This window comes from Varroa destructor, unplaced genomic scaffold (genome assembly GCF_002443255.2).
Source record: "Varroa destructor unplaced genomic scaffold, Vdes_3.0 BEIS01000007.1, whole genome shotgun sequence".
Lineage (NCBI taxonomy): Eukaryota > Metazoa > Arthropoda > Arachnida > Mesostigmata > Varroidae > Varroa > Varroa destructor.
In genome coordinates this window covers 583572-601025 of record NW_019211460.1, presented here as the reverse complement: position 1 = coordinate 601025, position 17454 = coordinate 583572, and the positions used below count along the sequence as shown (strand labels likewise).

Here is a 17454-nt window from a genome sequence, read left to right as displayed (position 1 = left end):
ATATTGATTTGTAGCTAGAAAAAAAAAATAAATAAATAAATAAAAACAAGCGATAGTCAAAGCAGCGTCTGCTCCTAAATATGAGCGTATTCTTTTGCCTACCAGCTCTGCCATCTTGCGTAACAGTTCGTCCCATACCAACTGCAATCTTGCTCTAGTGCCATTTTTTTTTCTACCAGTATTTTATTCTGCTATATGTTCTTAGGGTTCGAAATCATTCGCTGAACCGGCTCTACCTAAACTACGAGTGGGTCGCGCAATAGATTGACGCTACGAATTAACTATAACGTTAAACGCAAAGTTTTATCTATCTGAATTGGTTTTCCTTGTATTGATCGACTTGAAGACGTAAGAGTCTTACATGAACGCTGAACACTAACGACTCATTTAAAATGTGACGACCGCATGTATTATCCAACCAAGATCGTCTGAAATTACCGGTGGTATTGGCAGACCTGTGGGCCGTTTAAAGACAAAATCGATTCTCGTAGCGGGCTTCTTCCTTGCAATTAATTCAATTATCTCACAGTTGGTCGGCTGCTCCATGACGCGCTATAGCTACTATATGTGGTACCAGTTGGACAATAGATGATTAATAATTGAAGCATCCCATGAAGGTCGACGCTCGTTGATGCACTGCAAACTTACTGATGCAATTACCAATGCCAGCCTCACATGGATGCCTGAGCTCAACTGACTGCAAAAAGCAAAATCCTATAGCGTAGCCTTGTTTGTACAATACAAAACGTCGAACTCTATTCATGGTTACGATCTTCATTCTATTTAATTCATCGTGTGTGTCAAAGAGGACGTATGTCTTTGTACTGTCCGATATATAATACCATTATCGACATAATACTGTCTGAGGCGATGATGGGGGCTTATTTTGCAAGTACCACAAACCGATGTGGTGATATCCATGCAAGCCGAATGTCTGCATAAGAACTTCAATTATTTGGATACAAATTACCGAGTGTTTTTTTTTTTTTTCTATCGCAATTTGTTAGATTTTCTGGGTTTTATTTGAAGTTTTGTACTTGTGATGATTTCATGCTCATAATTCTGACGACCGAATTATAACGCCGCCACTTTGGCGGCTTGTTAGAAGTCATTTTATCCTTTCTAACCCTAAATGAAAATAAATATATAGAAAAAAAAAACGTGGCTCGCTCAGTACTCACATTTCAACTGAGAACTACTTCTTCGCCAGCTGAAACAACTCACGGACGTCTGTCAGGTCACTGCTATTCGCTGTATTTATCAGCATCGGTTGGCATTTACCACCAAAGTACATCTTAAGATTGCTAACATTATAGACGTTTACTGGTTCTAGAAACTCCGTTGAAGAAAACTCAGGTACTAACCTCACTGTCCTACTAAGAATACAGCCAAGTTAAGGCTCGCGTGAATACATTGACTGCTTTTAGGTTGGTTCTATCCGTGCAGGCAAAATAATCTACTGCTGTTACGTTGCCACGTACACTGTAAAATCTACCGTAATCATAAATTCGGGCCAGGCAAGGAATAGACTAAATAAAATTGTTATTACATGAGCCGTTTTTGTAATTCAAGCGGCTCCTTTAGATAGCTATACGCCTTCATTTGGATGCTGCTAAAAATTTACTCATTTATAAATAACTTGCCTAGCTGTTTTGTTAGTTCGTCAACTAAGGCGTTTAAGTCATATTTGTTTCGAAAAAGACATCCTTTGACAATACATCACCAAACTCCTCACGAGCCTTTTAAATGGGGCATATGGGACATACTATTAGCAAAAAAATCGTCTGCCAGTTAAAAAAAACCTCTGGCTATTCCTAATAACTGTCCTACAACTTCATTCAGGTGAGTAGGTTGATGTCCGATGACTTGAATGAAATGTATAGATGTTATTAGACAAATATATAGATGTTAATAGTTGTACGACGACCACAAGAACTTCACTTGACTCGTATTAACTCCATAAATCTACACAGGATTTGACAAATAAGCGTTTATGGAAGTTTACAGTACTCTGACTTATACGACTCGTTGAAATCTATACAAACGCGTTTACTTATTTGATGTATTTAACGTGGACGCATCGCATAGGAGCTATCCTAATAAAGCTTAGTCGATATCAGGCTAAACAGTGCGTAGAAGCATCGGTCATATGGATAATTGGCGAACCTTAGATCTTGTCGTAGAACAGGCAGGATGAAAAATGGAACCGTTGCTAATTCAGGCCAATGTTTACGGTTAAACAAAACAGGCATCAGTTGACATTGGTGAAATAGCAGATAAAATATAGAAATAAAGGTCGACCTTATTTCGTCAATAGTGAGAGCAAACCGGTACAATATCACCGTCGATTAATCTACTGTGTAATAACAAGCCGGCTCAACTGACGTGGTCCAATAGTTCCTCTACTTGGCGCCCTTTTTCGAAGTCCTAACCAAAAGTTATATTGTTAGAACTTGTATTGGCATTATTATAATAATCAAGTAAAGTTTAATGTTATCACGGGCGGACGCGAAATCAAATCTAAGCCTATCGATGCGTCGCTGGTGGAGGTGTTCCTCTATCGATAGAAAAATATATTCCAATCACGATGACAGGTTCGTGCATGCACGTTTTTATACGTTTCGATATCCGTGCTATCATCATCGATGCTCTCCTCCAAGCAACTTGCCTTAAGGCCTTTTAACGCCTCATAGATCCATAGTAGCCACATGGTTTGTCACGATTACAGGGCCATTACCGTCTTAGTTACTGTGAGTAGTTTATTGGAAAGTTCTGTAATTTTCAGCCATTCAGATGTCAATTAAGCTAAAGGCAATCAATATGTATAGTTGGTCGTTATTGTATAAGTTTTTATGTAACACAGTGGTGCAAGATATATATATATATACTGGTTGAGTTGAAATCTGTAGAAGAGAATAGGTTGATGACGCCAATGCTTCCGACATGTTTGTTCGTGTCGGTCAGCTGGGTGCGCACGAGCTACGTCCAGCAGGTGGACTCAGAAGCTTCAATTATATTTTTGACCGTTTGAAGCAAAAACAATATAATTAGTTTCTCTCTAAGAAAATGCGTTTTTTCAATCGATTGAGCACCATAGACTAATGACTTGCGTGTGTATCTAAGAGTGGCTGCCTGTGAGTGTGTGTACCGGTGTTAAGGTATAAGCATGGATTATGCCTATTAGTAATAGTGAGTTTATATAAAGTGAGCTTACGAACAAACGACCTATATGACATGACCCACAGGGATTCATCTTCAGCTGTAGTAATGGCCAACTCTATCTGGCCCGGTACTTCACTTCTCTATATGAGCGTCAATGAAATGTTCATTCCGCCTGTTCTGTTCCCTTTACGCTAATCCTCGTGTCGTACGACGGCTTTGGGTACTCGCTCGATTTGGGATTAGCCACTATGGATACTGTCGCAAAACCTCCATCGCGATTTTTTCGTGTCCACCTTAAACTGCTTTACTGTAGCCCTATCCGTATTGGCACCGCCGTATATCCGCACCTATATATGCTCTTGCCTCCCGTCAGAATAAAATCCCATCTGGGCTCTTAGTAAAGCAGCAGCAGCAGCAGCATCAGCAGCACTATTCGCTTCCACTGCATCGGCAGCGTGGCCAATGTTAATGGTTCTCGTTGTAAAGTGAACGCATTTCTGGCCTAATTTTAGTGATTTACGGACGTGGGACATCCGGATGACTGATGTCCCGGCGGCACCAGGCTGTCTTGATATATTAATGCAGCATTACCACGTGCTCGAAGGACGCGACACCTAGCAGGCAAGGCCTGTTTAATCGAAATCGCACGAAAAAACTCCATTTCTCCTTACCCTCGTCGTATCATGAACTTAACAAACCGAAGGAATATTGCGATACGTTAGTGTGCTATCGGAGAAGTGCATAAAAGTGAAAGTTCTTCACATACAAAGAAGTGCAATGAGAGCTCTGGTTCCTATGGAAGCGTACACTATCCGAACGCTTAATCACAGAAATCTCATACGCTGATACGGTTCGAAAGCGCTCAGATTTCATGTATTAATCGAATGTTAATAGAACTTGGAGGTGCGGAATACATAAGACCCCCGTGTATCCCCTCAGATTAAACCACAGCACTAGAAAGTACTTCCCGGTCAAAGTGGATATGACAATTTTAACAATGAGGTATATCCATTTATTGAGTGTTGAGTCGTAGCGGTTTTTATAATTTACGGGGTTGGCCAACAGTGGGCAGCCCATATCCCATTGTCTTATCATTGGATGTGTCTAACGATTTCATTGTCCGTTAAAAACAAGCTAAACGTCATTCGAAGGCCAACATCGCTATTTTGGTAGCCAGTAGTAGGCGATGAGCATTAGACAAACCAAATCTAAGATATGCATGGTTCTTCTTCTCGCTTTAAACATACCTATTATTCAACTTACTCAGTAAAGCGGTGGCCGCAACATAAATATGGTGCAATCCTTGAAGTTAAGAAATAATCGGATGTTATATTTGTGTGTTTTCTAATTAATTACCAAGTAGTAACTAATTAATTTTTCATATCATAAGTAAATATTGTTGCTAACGTTATGTTTGTATGGCCATTCCTTTTAGTTTATACGGTACGAGCACTTTTCAAGTCACAACTTAACAAATCTAAAATCATTTGGAGCAGAGGAAGCCTAGTTTAGATTCAGCCCATCAAATCCAAATTAAGCTAACGCTATCTCTAGTCTGAAAAAACAATGATTCAAGGCATGTTTTCTTTAGGAAAACTGCAGAAATAAATGATCGCTCCACGTAACACTTTCGATTCTAAATTAATTTCTATGAACTAAGGAAACATGAGAGGTCATTAGACACGATTCCGTCAACGCTTTGTCAGTTAGGCAACGTAGGTTGCCCTTGACCGTCGGGGACACAAATACCCCGCACCCCACCCTGCTCGTGATCTAAATAGGCTTTCCTACATGCAGGTCGCCGAAGAATACATGCAATGGCAGATGCAACCGGCGCTAAGGAGCGTCCGCGGACGCAGACCACGGTCATGAACTATCAGACAAACAGTAGCAGACTATCTGAGCAGCCATTACATCTTTGTTCTGACGTGAAATGCATTGTCGCTGGTCTGAAGCTGGCGGTCCGCGATTCTCCGTAACGGAGCTCGTCGAAACGCCAGTCAGTAACACTGATATATTTACACTCGGTTCCTGCTGGTGTTCTGGCTATTGACAGGTTCATAGCCGCGGCAGGCTCCGCCATCGCTCGCGCGGAATACGGCTAGATAGTTCTACGCGTGTCAGTGGGCGTATGTGTGTACGCATCTATAATGTGTGAAAAACGTAAGAAATCATTTATATACACAGATAGATAGGAAAAGGTAGGTAGAGTAACGGAGAAATGGTTGGCTATAGAGATGTAAGAAGGTTCCTGGGATGTTGGGGTGAACGACAAAAGAAATCGCCAGTAATGGCGCCAATGCTTACCAAATCAAGTCACAGTCGTTGTTGAACACCGAAATGGTGTTCGTTATTAAGTATGACCTGCTTTTGTTATTATTATCTACCTTGCATAGTAAACTATTTCACTGTTATTATTATTATTATTGCGGGCTGATATTCGAAAGCCCTTTCCAGAGTTTTGCGAACCACTTCCAAATTTTGATACACAAAGCTTTGACAGCGCTACAACATAACAACATCATGTATTTTCTATCGGTTCTTCTCAAATAATGCAGCTAGAAAACATTTAGAAATCATCCAAAAAATAATAAAAAAAAAACTGTCTGTGATTTTTGGCCGTTTAAGCCAGGTGAGGCTTTCATATATATTCTTGGCAAATGTGAGGTTGCCATTAAGTTGGATACCTTTGTCCTGTACATGCGATATTCCGTTGGGGCCTAGGTGACAGCCCTGCAGCTCAGAATCTTATGTACACATTTACTCGTTTCATGCACACACAGAGAGAGTTCTCTGAATGATAACTGCTACTTGTGCGCCATTGTCAATTGATCACCTTTGTTTCGTTGTTATTCCTGTTGTCTCTTCTTGCCGTCGCAATTACCGTCGCGACTGCAGCATCCACAGCATCAGAAGCCTATGGTCAATAGAACATGTGTATAGCCTTTGACATTGGTCGCTCTCTTTGCGATAGCACCGCGGCAGCAGCGGCACGGGGCTGCGACGTCGAGAGCTTGTTGCGTCTGACGAAGCGACGTAATCGCCTGGGGTTGTTCTGGGAAGGCTTCCCGCGTGCGACCGGCTGACATTGTGTGTCCATGGAACGCCCTAAGAGGTGGGTCGTTTCGTACCCGTATGCATTGAATTACCATCACACGAGCTAGATAACTACGCTACTATAGCTATTGTTTGTTCTTTATAGATTTCTGCGGCTACAAGGGCTACTCTATATGCAACGAGAATAACTCTTGTACCCGTCCATACGTAAATGACCTTGTACGGGTACGTTCCGTTTTAAATTGCCAACAAGAAAGCGGAAGGACTGTTAAGTTACGTACGTGTTTGAACACGTACGGTGGACTGAGACTACCAGCGGTTCGTTACTATATGGCTGTGTACTAGTTCGATATTTATCTCGTAGCTACCGAAGTAAACAGCGCAGGCAGATAGGAGCTGGAGCTGAATATGATCGCAAGTATCAAGCTACATTCGCGATGAACTGACGTGGCATGGATGAACTTATTATTATAACTTAATCCATACAAACAGTATGGATTAAGTATGATGATATAGCATACAAGGTGTACCGAGACGGCATTAAATACAACGCAATTATACCTTTCTGCCTTACACTGGGTCTAAATAAACTTCTAATAACTGGGACAAACGATAGTTTTTTTTTTTTTTTTTTAAGAAAAGGGGAAACTGATCGTGTTACTTAAATGATAATTGTATGCTTTCCGAGCTCGTAGTCAAATTGCTTGTTTCTAGCCGATACACATTGAGCTGTTAATATATAATCGCTTAAGTTTATCAAAATTAATTTTGGTAAATAAAAAAAAAGAACGAAAAGGTTTATTTCTCGCTTAGTCTTCGTACCTTCTATTTTTTGGCGACTGAAACCATTCGCACTTTCCCTTCTTCTCCAATGAAACTTGTGCGGAGATCAGTGCTATGCCATTTTGTTTTTTTAATAATATTTTGTGCAAATATAAGCTGCAACTTGGCGTGAATCTACATAAGCCTCATAATAATAATAATAATAATTGTCACTTTGTTTTTTTTTAATCAAATTTCATCGGTTCATTGTAAAAGATACACGTTTGCCATAATCATCCCTTGAGTTTATGAAGTACAGATATATAAAGACTATTTGTCCTAGTTGTCCTAGTTGTCTCCTGCTCAAAAACTTTGAAGATGAGGCGTGGCATTTTATATAGTGCGGCGAAAGTCAGCCAATTTACGAATCGTTCATATTTTCCTTCGATCTCCTTAATAATCGAGCATTGCTTGTGAGCCCTCTCTACCGAGTGATGTGTAGAAAGAGGCAGAGGCCGTAATAGGAGTTTCCGTTTAATGTGCTAGTTTATAGAGGCTTAAGAAAGCTTAGCATTAGGTTTAGCAAGCGTCTGAAAACGGTATGTTCTAGCTTGTACCTAACGCGCTGTTACTTGTCTGCCACTTTAAAACCGCTCGCAGTTCCGCATTCGGTATCAATTGAATGGGTTATAACCGTCACCAATCTACACCGCTGCAATTCCCCTAGTAGGCAGGCCCGCATTCGTCAAATAAAGATAGATCACTATAAACCACTTCTTTGTACCAAACCTTTGAGAAGATCCTCAGAAAGTATATCGATAGTATAGCTTGATACAACTAGTTCAGAATAGACACATGTATCTATGTATACGGGCAGAGTGTACACTCGTGTAGCACACTGTAGTCTAATTTACTATTTTATTTGTACAAGGAGCTGCTCGTAGCAGAAGGCAATATTTGTCTTGTCATGATCTGTGATCGGCAAATCGAAAACCAATTGGGCCGATAACGCCTATCAGTGCGCTGCTTTATAAACTTTTCAACTAAACAACACGTTCCAATCATATCTGATATAGTCCCATATATATGAAAACAAAAGTGCTCATAATTTAGAATTGAGTCGTAAACGACTGTGCGGTTACGGCGACTTCTAAACACAACGCATAGTCAATAAAAGCTATCCTACACTCAGGAAGTGTCTCCTGTACTTCGCTCAAGCTCCCCTCTCGTCTCAATCGTTTTCGTTCTTTTTACTTTTGTTTCTTTTGCTATTCATTTTATTCCTGTTCTTCCAGTTCTGCTTCTGCTGCTGCTGCTGCTGTTGTTGTTTCTGATAATGCCAGCGGCGGTGGCGACTGATGCTATTCCTCGATTCCGTACCCGAAGACGACAAGTTACTGAACAGTAATGTGGTTAGTGTAAATAGCGATGTGTAATTAATTTGGCAACAACGAAATTGTGATTGACGAGGTCCAGCATGAAGTGCCCGTCCGGTGAGCGTCCGACGATCTTCGCCGACGCTGTTGAAATCTCTGTCGAAGCAGGAAAAGCAGCAGAAAGAAACGGTGCCGAAGCAACGATGGTCAGTGAATAGCTAGATCTTCCCTATCTGCCCAGCGGAACCGCCATCATGGCAACACTGATGACCTTCCACCTGTAGTAAAACTGCTGCAACAACAACGATAACAACAACAACAACAGTGGCAGCGACGATAAAGCGATTGCAGAAGGGAATATACTGCTAACGCAGACAGAAAGCGTCCTCCATATCTCGTGCGTCGCGTTATTACCACTGCTGTTGCCGCCTATCCGCCGTCCTCTATCTTCTCTTCCGGTTCAACGGCGATGGGTGACTGAAACTCGCGTGACGGTTGTCCGACCGTTCTATCTCCGTGGGTCGCTTCATTCGCCCGTTCTTTTGTCGGATTACCCATCAAAACTTTGAACAACAGCAGCAGTGGCGGTGTCGCTGCTGTCAGAGCCCCGCTTTTGATTATCCTGTGATCTTTACCCCACTGTACAATGTTTTCTCTCTACTCTGCAGTGTTATTCAGTTTTTGGCTGCTTCGACTAAAGCTAGCACCTTTAGCAACGGCACGAACGCAAGGTATGATACGTTTACCCTTCCACTTCAGAAAATCAGTTTTCTGCAAAAAAAACGGCGACGACAAGCGCAATATTCAATTATATTATTTATCTGATGGCGCATTTATATGAAGTCCGGCGCGATCAGCAGAAATTGTACATTGTGGTTATGGAAGTCGGAACTGAATGAATGGTCTAGTCCGCAGTCGAGAGGCTAAAATGAAACAAGCAAAAGGATAAATCACAACCAATTTGGTAACCCCATCACAGGCAGTTGAATATAGAAGAAGCGTTTTGGTATTCTTGTTAAGGGCACGACGGCCGAAAATCGGTGCATACGTGACTACAAATATAGATCGGATCGGACACACATTAAATATTGCAGATGCAAGACGCTAGTTCTAGATGGAGGCTTGGGCCATCGATTGTGATTGGGAACATCCCACACGAGACAATTGTGTTGGCTGTTGACGTAGGTCGTAACCGCTTCTCTTAGGAAAAGGCGTTAGTGAAATCGACAGGTTCGTACCTGAGCACAAGGTCAACGTAAAAGCATTAGATTATCCCTAAATTTTATTCAAGCAATGATCGATGCCTTAGAACTTTCGTAACAGTCTAATAAATAACCATAAGAACACCTCATCTGTTTGTTTTTTTCCATAAATGTGTATAGTTTTTTTGAACGAGTCGTTCAACATGTGCAACATCGTACGACTATGCATAGCGGTTTTCAGGTTCACATAAAATAAGCATCGTATTCTGTGTTAAACCTCACTCGTTATTTGTTACGCTTTGCTTAGGGCTTCTCTGCTTTGTTTGTGAGCAAAAGATAGTTTCGGCCACGTACGTGCCAGACGGTCGCGACACCAGCAGGGTGCAGCAATCATACAGTTGCTATACAGATGTGCATTTTTTTTCCACTGAAACAGTAGTTTTTTTTTAATAATTTCCTTATCTGACGTGCTTATGTAGCGCCAATGCCTATCGGACTAAGTAGCCACCTGTATTTTTTTCCTATTTTGACACTCGTTCCTGAACTTGTTCATAGTATTTTTGTAATCGCCTGTGGTTGGGGTACGTTCGAAAGGCATTTTTTTGTTGCCAGCTTCTCCCTCGACGCCGCTGTACCAGTGCACTGATCAATAGAGACGGTCCGTTGGTCTATGATGAGGATACGCGTATGTGCATAGAACAGCGTTTTCGTATTAACATTATTGATACTTTCGGGTATTCGTCACTCCTTAGCTATCCAGCTATACGAGGATTGTCATTTGGTAAAGAGAGGATAGATACTATCAATATAAGTGACAAACATTTCTATGCTTACGTTCAATACTTTTAGAAACTTAAGCATGCTAGAGGTATACATCGTCCCCCTCTCTCTGCTGATACGGCAGGCCCATTTATCCGATTTCGGTTCTGTGTTGATAGATTAAAAGATTAGGTTAAGAGCACTGCGGTAAAGAGCTCTCGTCTAACTTCAACTCATGACGTGACGCTCGAGCTCGATGTGCCGCGCGACGGGACTCAAGTTTTGACAACAAAAAAAAACGTCCACGTCGATGAGTTTATTTGTGTGGGCTGCCTGCGGTTCAACGATTGCATAACGCAGAATGCATTAAACTGTACTAGGCGACCACCTGCGCAATTGAATGTCGCCTATAAGAAGAAAATGCCGCTGATCCATGATAATGCAGCGGAGGTTAGCCTATTGGTTCAATGACATTATCTATCTACGGCTACTGTTAGTGCTAACCTCTTGTCCGGCTCGTAAACAAGACCGTCGAAATAATTTAGAAATTTTGAAGATATTCTCTGAGACACTTGAGAATTCTGCAATTATAATCCGCGATTAGTTTGACTGACGGTTCGTTGACATTCGTAAAGTGAAAGTTCTCGCTTCGTTTTGTTTAGACGCTTTAGCGTAATCATTGGCTAGCTAATTATCACTGTATTGTTCTCTAGTCGCGTAATAGAAATAGGAGCTCGCAGCTCCAAGCCAAGACTCGATTCGAATTTTTCGAAACTATACATGTCACGTATCTGTCATGCTGCGTTATGCAGGTGTTGTTTAACGCATCGTTTCTACTAGCTCGGACACTATTTCTAGTCACATTCGCCGATCTATTGCCTATTACTCAACGCATGCGATTGTATACTTGTTTATCATTGTGTTTACCTGTTGCACTTATTTACAGTTCGTACGTGGGCGATCCACACGGCAACGACCCCATTTGTGCAGTGGAAACAGCCACTGCGGATCAGACAGCCGCGCATTTTGCTCCTCACCGTGAGGTGTTGCCTGCTGGAGAAGGCCACGCGGCCGCGAGCCCACTGCACGGTCCTCAACCTGTATCTTCAAGGCATCCGCCCGAACGACTGGCCGAACAAGTGCCAAACCATGTAGGCATTATTCCTTTAACTAGTCCACCGTACCACTCGTTACAATCCATCCAAAGCCTTCCTCACCTCCATGAACCGTATCACGCACCTACAGTGGCAACCATTGTCTCCAATGGCGATGTCTACTCCCAGCTTAATTGTAAGTTACTTGTTTGCGTGGCAAAAAGTGTTCAGGTTTACAGATCAGTCTAAATAGGATTTGTCGCCGTTGTAAATTGTCATTTTTTATGAACTACTATTTTCTATTGCCTTTGCTATAACACTCCTTTGGCAAGGTTTGGAAGCCATGTACTTACTGTGTGCGGTAGTCTCTACGGCAAGCGGTCGTACAAGCCGCTTCAGAATGGAATAGAATAGAAATCGCATGCTGATCATTACTAACCGGGCAGTGAATCTTCCAGCCGACACACGTTCAGGCGTTCTCACGGACTATCCTGGGGCAGCTTATGACGCTTCATATTATGAGAATTCCCCGTACACTGACATGGTTAGCCCGCCACCGATTACTTCGCATTCTGATGTTAAGCCTACCGAAGAGGAGCTCTGGCATTTCCGTCAAAGGAAGGAAAATACTCAGCCGTACGTTTCCAGTTGTTGTGGGCCGTATGACAGCCCAACACAGATAATGATGACTACAAATGCCGGCGGGCTTGTAGCTGGTTCGGATTTCGAGCCGCAGCCAAGCACTAGTCATGACAATACCATCGCCCCCCTAGCAACACCAACCGAGGACCGACGGGAGTCCCCGCAGGGTCCAACGAAAGCTGGACGGCCGACGCGGATAAAGCGCGAACCGGTCAGTAGGCCCTGAAGGAAATAGGTTTAAAATACTTACTTATCGGACAAGATCACATCAATTCAAGCAAGTTAAGAAGCAACAGAAAAGATAAAGGGAGATTTTCGTAACTAGAACTCACTCGCCTTAGCACGAATTCCTTAGCTGGAATCATTAATCGACCCCATAATCAAAACTTGAAAAGTTTCAAGTTGTAACCCTTCTTCTTTTTCTTCTTCTTCTTCTTCTTCTTCTTACATATAAAACGCGCGTGCTTTGCTCATCCATGTGAATTTCACAGTTATGCAGTGAAAGCAGTGTGGGCAGAACCGCCCCTGATGATCTGGCACGCCGTCTTCGAAGGCGGGAACGAAACAAGGTCGCTGCAGCCAAATGCCGAAGCAAAAAGAAACGGCAACAGGAGCAGTTAACTAAGGACCATATCTATGTACGTAAAATCAATAACACAACCTTGCCAGTGTTTGTGTAACACTTCAACTTTCATATTAACGAATTATAAAAGAAACTTTAAATTCAACGGGTAACACCACAATAATAATCGAGGCACAAATAGATCGCGGATAGATTATATTGCATAGGGTAAAAATAAACCATAAACAGTTCGGTAAACGGCATTGGTGTACGATGTTTGCGACAGCTGTTTGACTGTCTATTGAACTGGTTATTTATATTATTTTTCTTTTTTGTTTTTCGTTACCAGACCCGTCACCAGAACGAGGCGTTGCAGCGTGAAGTAGCCAATCTGAAGGCCAAAGTGCAGGAACTCCGTGACCAGTTGACAAACCACAATTGCTGTTTGATCGGAGACGGTCAAACATCTATCCCGGCCTCCGTTCCTGTCTCAACGCCTCCAGTAGCGCCCATGGCCAGCGCGGCCGTATCAACCCCAACTTCCCTCGGTTATTCAACAGGGATTGGGAACGCAGCTGGCAGAAATGACATGCTTCATCAGCATCCGACACAAGAGCAGATGGCGGGACGGAACAACTTCTCGACGCAAAATACAAACCAACATCATCCTCAGCAGAGTCCGCAGTCTCAACAGGTAACGATATAGTTGAAAGCTTACGACATTCATTGCGGATGCATGCTTGTCGTCAGCAAGGTTTTACCAAAAGGAGACGAGGAGCAGACACGTATCTCTAGAGTTTTTGTGCGCACCTCTTTCTGTGTAGTTATATTGTTATGCGAATGGCCCGCGATCGTTTAAATGTACTTAGTATATTTTATCTGCTGTAGCTTAAGAATTCTCTATTTTAACGTTTTGTAGCTGCAGCCCGACAGACAAGTCTGGCCAGTACACGACAATCCTTGGGGAGGATCGATGATGGGTTAACAGTACGCCTACCACCGGTCTTCGAAAGTCAGTGACTGCCTGAATACAACAAATTTGCAAACAATAATAATCTCGAAAAATGCATTAGTCAGCAAGAACGGCTTCGGCACCAACAGCAGGACTCTCTGTATGTGTACCAATCAAATTTCTCGTTGAAAATTGTTGTTAGCAGACGGTTCAGTTCGAACTGAGATCTGATGACCTATTAGAGGTCTACGATATCAATTAGATAATAAATATAACCGCTTCGAAGATAAACATGCTATCTGCTACTAGCCACCGAATTTACTAGCTTCATTTATATAATCAAATATTATATTTTAATTAGGTTATTATGTTAGGTAAACGATAAAGCTAACTGAAGACGGACAACTTGAGTACGTTTTTAAAAAGTTAATTAGAAAAATGTGCACATTTTTTTATCAGCCGGTAAGCTTGATATTATAAGTTTGCCTCGATAGATTGGACAGACGAAGAATGGGATCTAAAATAAGAAACAGATTTTGCCCTTAGGAGAAATTGGCAACGAGACCGAATTGGCTAAGTTTCTTGGCTGGTTGTTAAGTGTTTAGAGGAAAATTCAAATTATGCATTGCTAGCACTATTACTATATGGGCTGACGCTCTGGTCAAGGCAAATCACTGTGATTTAGACAATTTGTTTTTGACTGAATAGCATATTTCAGTGAGGTTTAAAATATTTCGAAAAAGCATCATGCCGAGACAGTGCCTAAGTAGAACTGGCCCGTTATTCAAATTTGCCCGCCTTCAGAAAGCGCGTATGCCGTAAATAATTGTATAATTCCTGTGACTTTTCAGTTCTCACATCAGTTCTGCTCACAATCGCGTAGCTCTGGATGCTGCAAGCACGGAACAATATACCATCTGTACACCTGTCATATACAACACAGTTGTTCGTCAAAACTAATTATTTAATTTGTGTCTGGAGAACGAATGTGGCATTGCATAGCCTAACATCAAGCTTTAATTGATCAGATGGCAAATGATTAATGAAAACCCATAGGCCGCTAACATGACGTGGTCACAACATAGCACAGTCGCTGTCGACATTGTGATCAGCTGTAAATCAAACTCTGACTTTGAAATTGATCACTGAACTACTGATTATTATCAGCGCTAGAGTCTATGAAGATTCTACTGAAGCATGATGTCAGGCGGACATGGTTACTACTAATGTTTTTCAATACAATGGAAGAACTCTGATCTTAGATTAGCTTGCACTCGAAGAACACACAACATGACTCGAACATAAATGGGCTCATATAAAAACGTAGAAGTCGTAATATATGCTTAACCAGAACCTGTATAGGCAGCGTAGCTTCTGCAAGGGCGCCGCATCGATTTCCTACGGTGCCGAAAACGATCGACTTGTTATGGGTGATAAACATGTTTCTAATAAAGGGAAAACACCAAAAAAACAGTATATAGACTTACGACGAGCGCATTTTTGCGTGATAAGTTTACGCGCGTGATAAGGTAAGCATATGTGGAAAAACAACTTAACCTCTTCTGTTTTATCGTGTCGCCGGCCATGTGTCTGCTGCTTCATTTTGCAATGTAGATTGGACGCACAGGACAGGTGCCCAGATAATGACCACCGTAATAGATAAGCAGAAAAATTGTTTTGTTTACTTTAAATTTTTTGCTTGTTACTGTTATGGTTATAATTTTGATCACCTTTGTTATTGTTTGTTGTTAGTGTTTAACTATTTTATTTGTAAATATGGTTGCCACAAAAAAAAGATGTCAACTGGAGTACAATCTCAACAAGGATGGAGGAAGTCACAGCGACTTCAGCCAGTCGTAACCTGTTCAATACGTGTACCCATAATCCAAGAATATTGTTTAACACATCTACGGGCAAATAATTTGCTAGGTGAAAAGGAACTTCAAGTTTATGAAATCAATAAAGCAGCTAAAAAAGTAGGGGTCAAATCAGTACACCTTCTGATTGGATTCAGGACAAGGAAAGAACATACCTGGCAATAGTAGGACGTAAAGCCAAGTGAAAGGGTCGAACACTTTTCGTTTCCGATAGAACATTTCAATTTTGCTCAGAATCGATAAAAAAGAAAAGCATGATTTTAGATATTCTGTCTGGCAAGGATTGGATAGCGGCGATTTCACTGTTGAACGAATGATGTTGTGTACAGATCACACATATTTAGTCATTTATTTACCATCTTATTCTATTAATGTATCAATATAGTTGTATATAGTTGTGTAAACAATTACATAGTGGTCGTTAAAGAAATCTATTATAAACAAGGGGACGGTCATGGAAAACAAAACAAGAAAATATTTCCTTCAACGTTGCGTCGTTACCTACAAAGTATTTTCTATTATTCTAAATTATCATGACCTTTATCAATCATAGTAATGATCAGTCTGATTACTATCATTAACGCAAGTGTTTGATTATTTTCAAGCTCAGTAGAGCATCACTATTACTTATGAGCGCCAATGATTGATTGATCGATCGATGCATGCATACTGTGCTATATTCAGTTGTTGAGAAATACGAAAAATAAATATGGCAGATTTCAAGTTTGAATCAGGGAGATGGTCAAGCGAGATAGTTTTGTTTCTCTTAACTATTGCACTCAACATTCGGAGTCGTATCAAGTTCGCCATAGCACCTTTAATCAATTACAAAACTTGCACCTTGCGACGTTTGTATGTAGGTAATATCTATATTAATGTAAACATAAGAAGTTTAAATTTCTTAATATCGCCTCTGCTGTACCTAGTTGTTTCTACTGACAATGAAGGAAAACCAAGAGGTTCGGGGAGTATGAACTAACTATTCTCAACGAGTCCAGCCACTACAGGCTAATATTCTGTTACGTAACTAAAGTAGAGATAGCAAGGCAGGCTATTGAAAGGCTATTGAAAAATCCTATATTGCTTTTATTTAATTACACTTGTCGTATTGTATGTGACAATGGTAGACTTTGAATTAGGAAAATTATACGGACACAACGGACGATTTGATCGGCGACCAGATTACAAACGGCTGCAGCCAGGGTTGGCTGGTTTAATATTTATATAGAACCATAAGCTAGGAACTCGGTAACGGCAGACGGCCTACCCCCATCAATACAGCGTTGTCAGAAAGCGTGAGATCCATTTTTGCGAACTACTTTTTGTTTCACTTACATAAGAACTCCTATCCAAGTCTGAATCCTCATGAACAAGAGTATGGACCGATGAAAAAGGATCAATTCATCCGGAGTCACCTTCTACACTTTTCATCTCCGCTAGCGACTATGTCTAGTCTGAACCTGTATCATCTGCTTCAAATCTGGCTCTCCTTGGCTGTTCGAGATGTCCTTCCTCTTTAAATGCCTCTGCTGCGAATGCTGAGCTAGTTTCTCAGCTCCCCGTGGTGTGGTCTATAAAGTCTGCAAATTGTTGTATGCCCTCGCTCGGGACCACTGGTGGGATACTGCCTTTCGGGACCTAACCTTGACCCCTTCTTGTCTACACTTTTGCTGCGTTTCTCGCTCCTTCAAGTGCCCGACAGGCTAGTAAGATGTGTGCTGGATAGTCACCGACCCCCAGGTCACAATGAACGCAAATTTCCAAAGGAGCCTTGCCGCTTCTGGAAAAGTAGCTTTGACAGTTGCAGTGATTTGTTATGACTTGGGTCAAAAAGTGATTGCTTTTCCTGCCCGAACAATCCTGTCACGTCTCGGTGTCTAATGAGGTCCCTACTGGCGATTTAGGGTTGCCTCTTGGGATGGTGGTCCGTCCTCTTTGCCTTTCTTCCACAGTGATTGTCCCTTCCCGCCGGTTTTATAGCTGTAGACCTGGCGCCTTTGTCCCACAGG

At 41.7% G+C, this 17454-nt stretch overlaps 1 protein-coding gene across 6 annotated transcripts in view; it reads left to right on the top strand.

The window, feature by feature from the left end:
* The window catches only part of LOC111254421 (uncharacterized), a 60364-nt gene extending 44169 nt beyond the window's left edge, over positions 1–16195 (top strand). Inside the window, exons 1-9 of one of the 6 annotated variants that reach the window (XM_086975644.1) lie at positions 3479–4164; positions 5219–5325; positions 6061–6277; positions 11265–11608; positions 11871–12265; positions 12546–12692; positions 12966–13310; positions 13536–13728; positions 14420–16195. In XM_086975644.1, coding sequence (XP_086831770.1) covers positions 6261–6277; positions 11265–11608; positions 11871–12265; positions 12546–12692; positions 12966–13310; positions 13536–13601 — 1314 coding nt within the window. In that variant the 5' untranslated portion in view covers positions 3479–4164; positions 5219–5325; positions 6061–6260 and the 3' untranslated portion in view covers positions 13602–13728; positions 14420–16195. Of the gene's footprint in view, positions 1–3478; positions 4165–4959; positions 5326–6060; positions 6278–11264; positions 11609–11870; positions 12266–12545; positions 12693–12965; positions 13311–13535; positions 13729–14419 lie in introns of those variants that run through there. The other 5 variants (XM_086975643.1, XM_086975645.1, XM_086975646.1 and 2 more) reach the window with 5 other exon arrangements.
* Positions 16196–17454: the final 1259 nt, after the last annotated feature.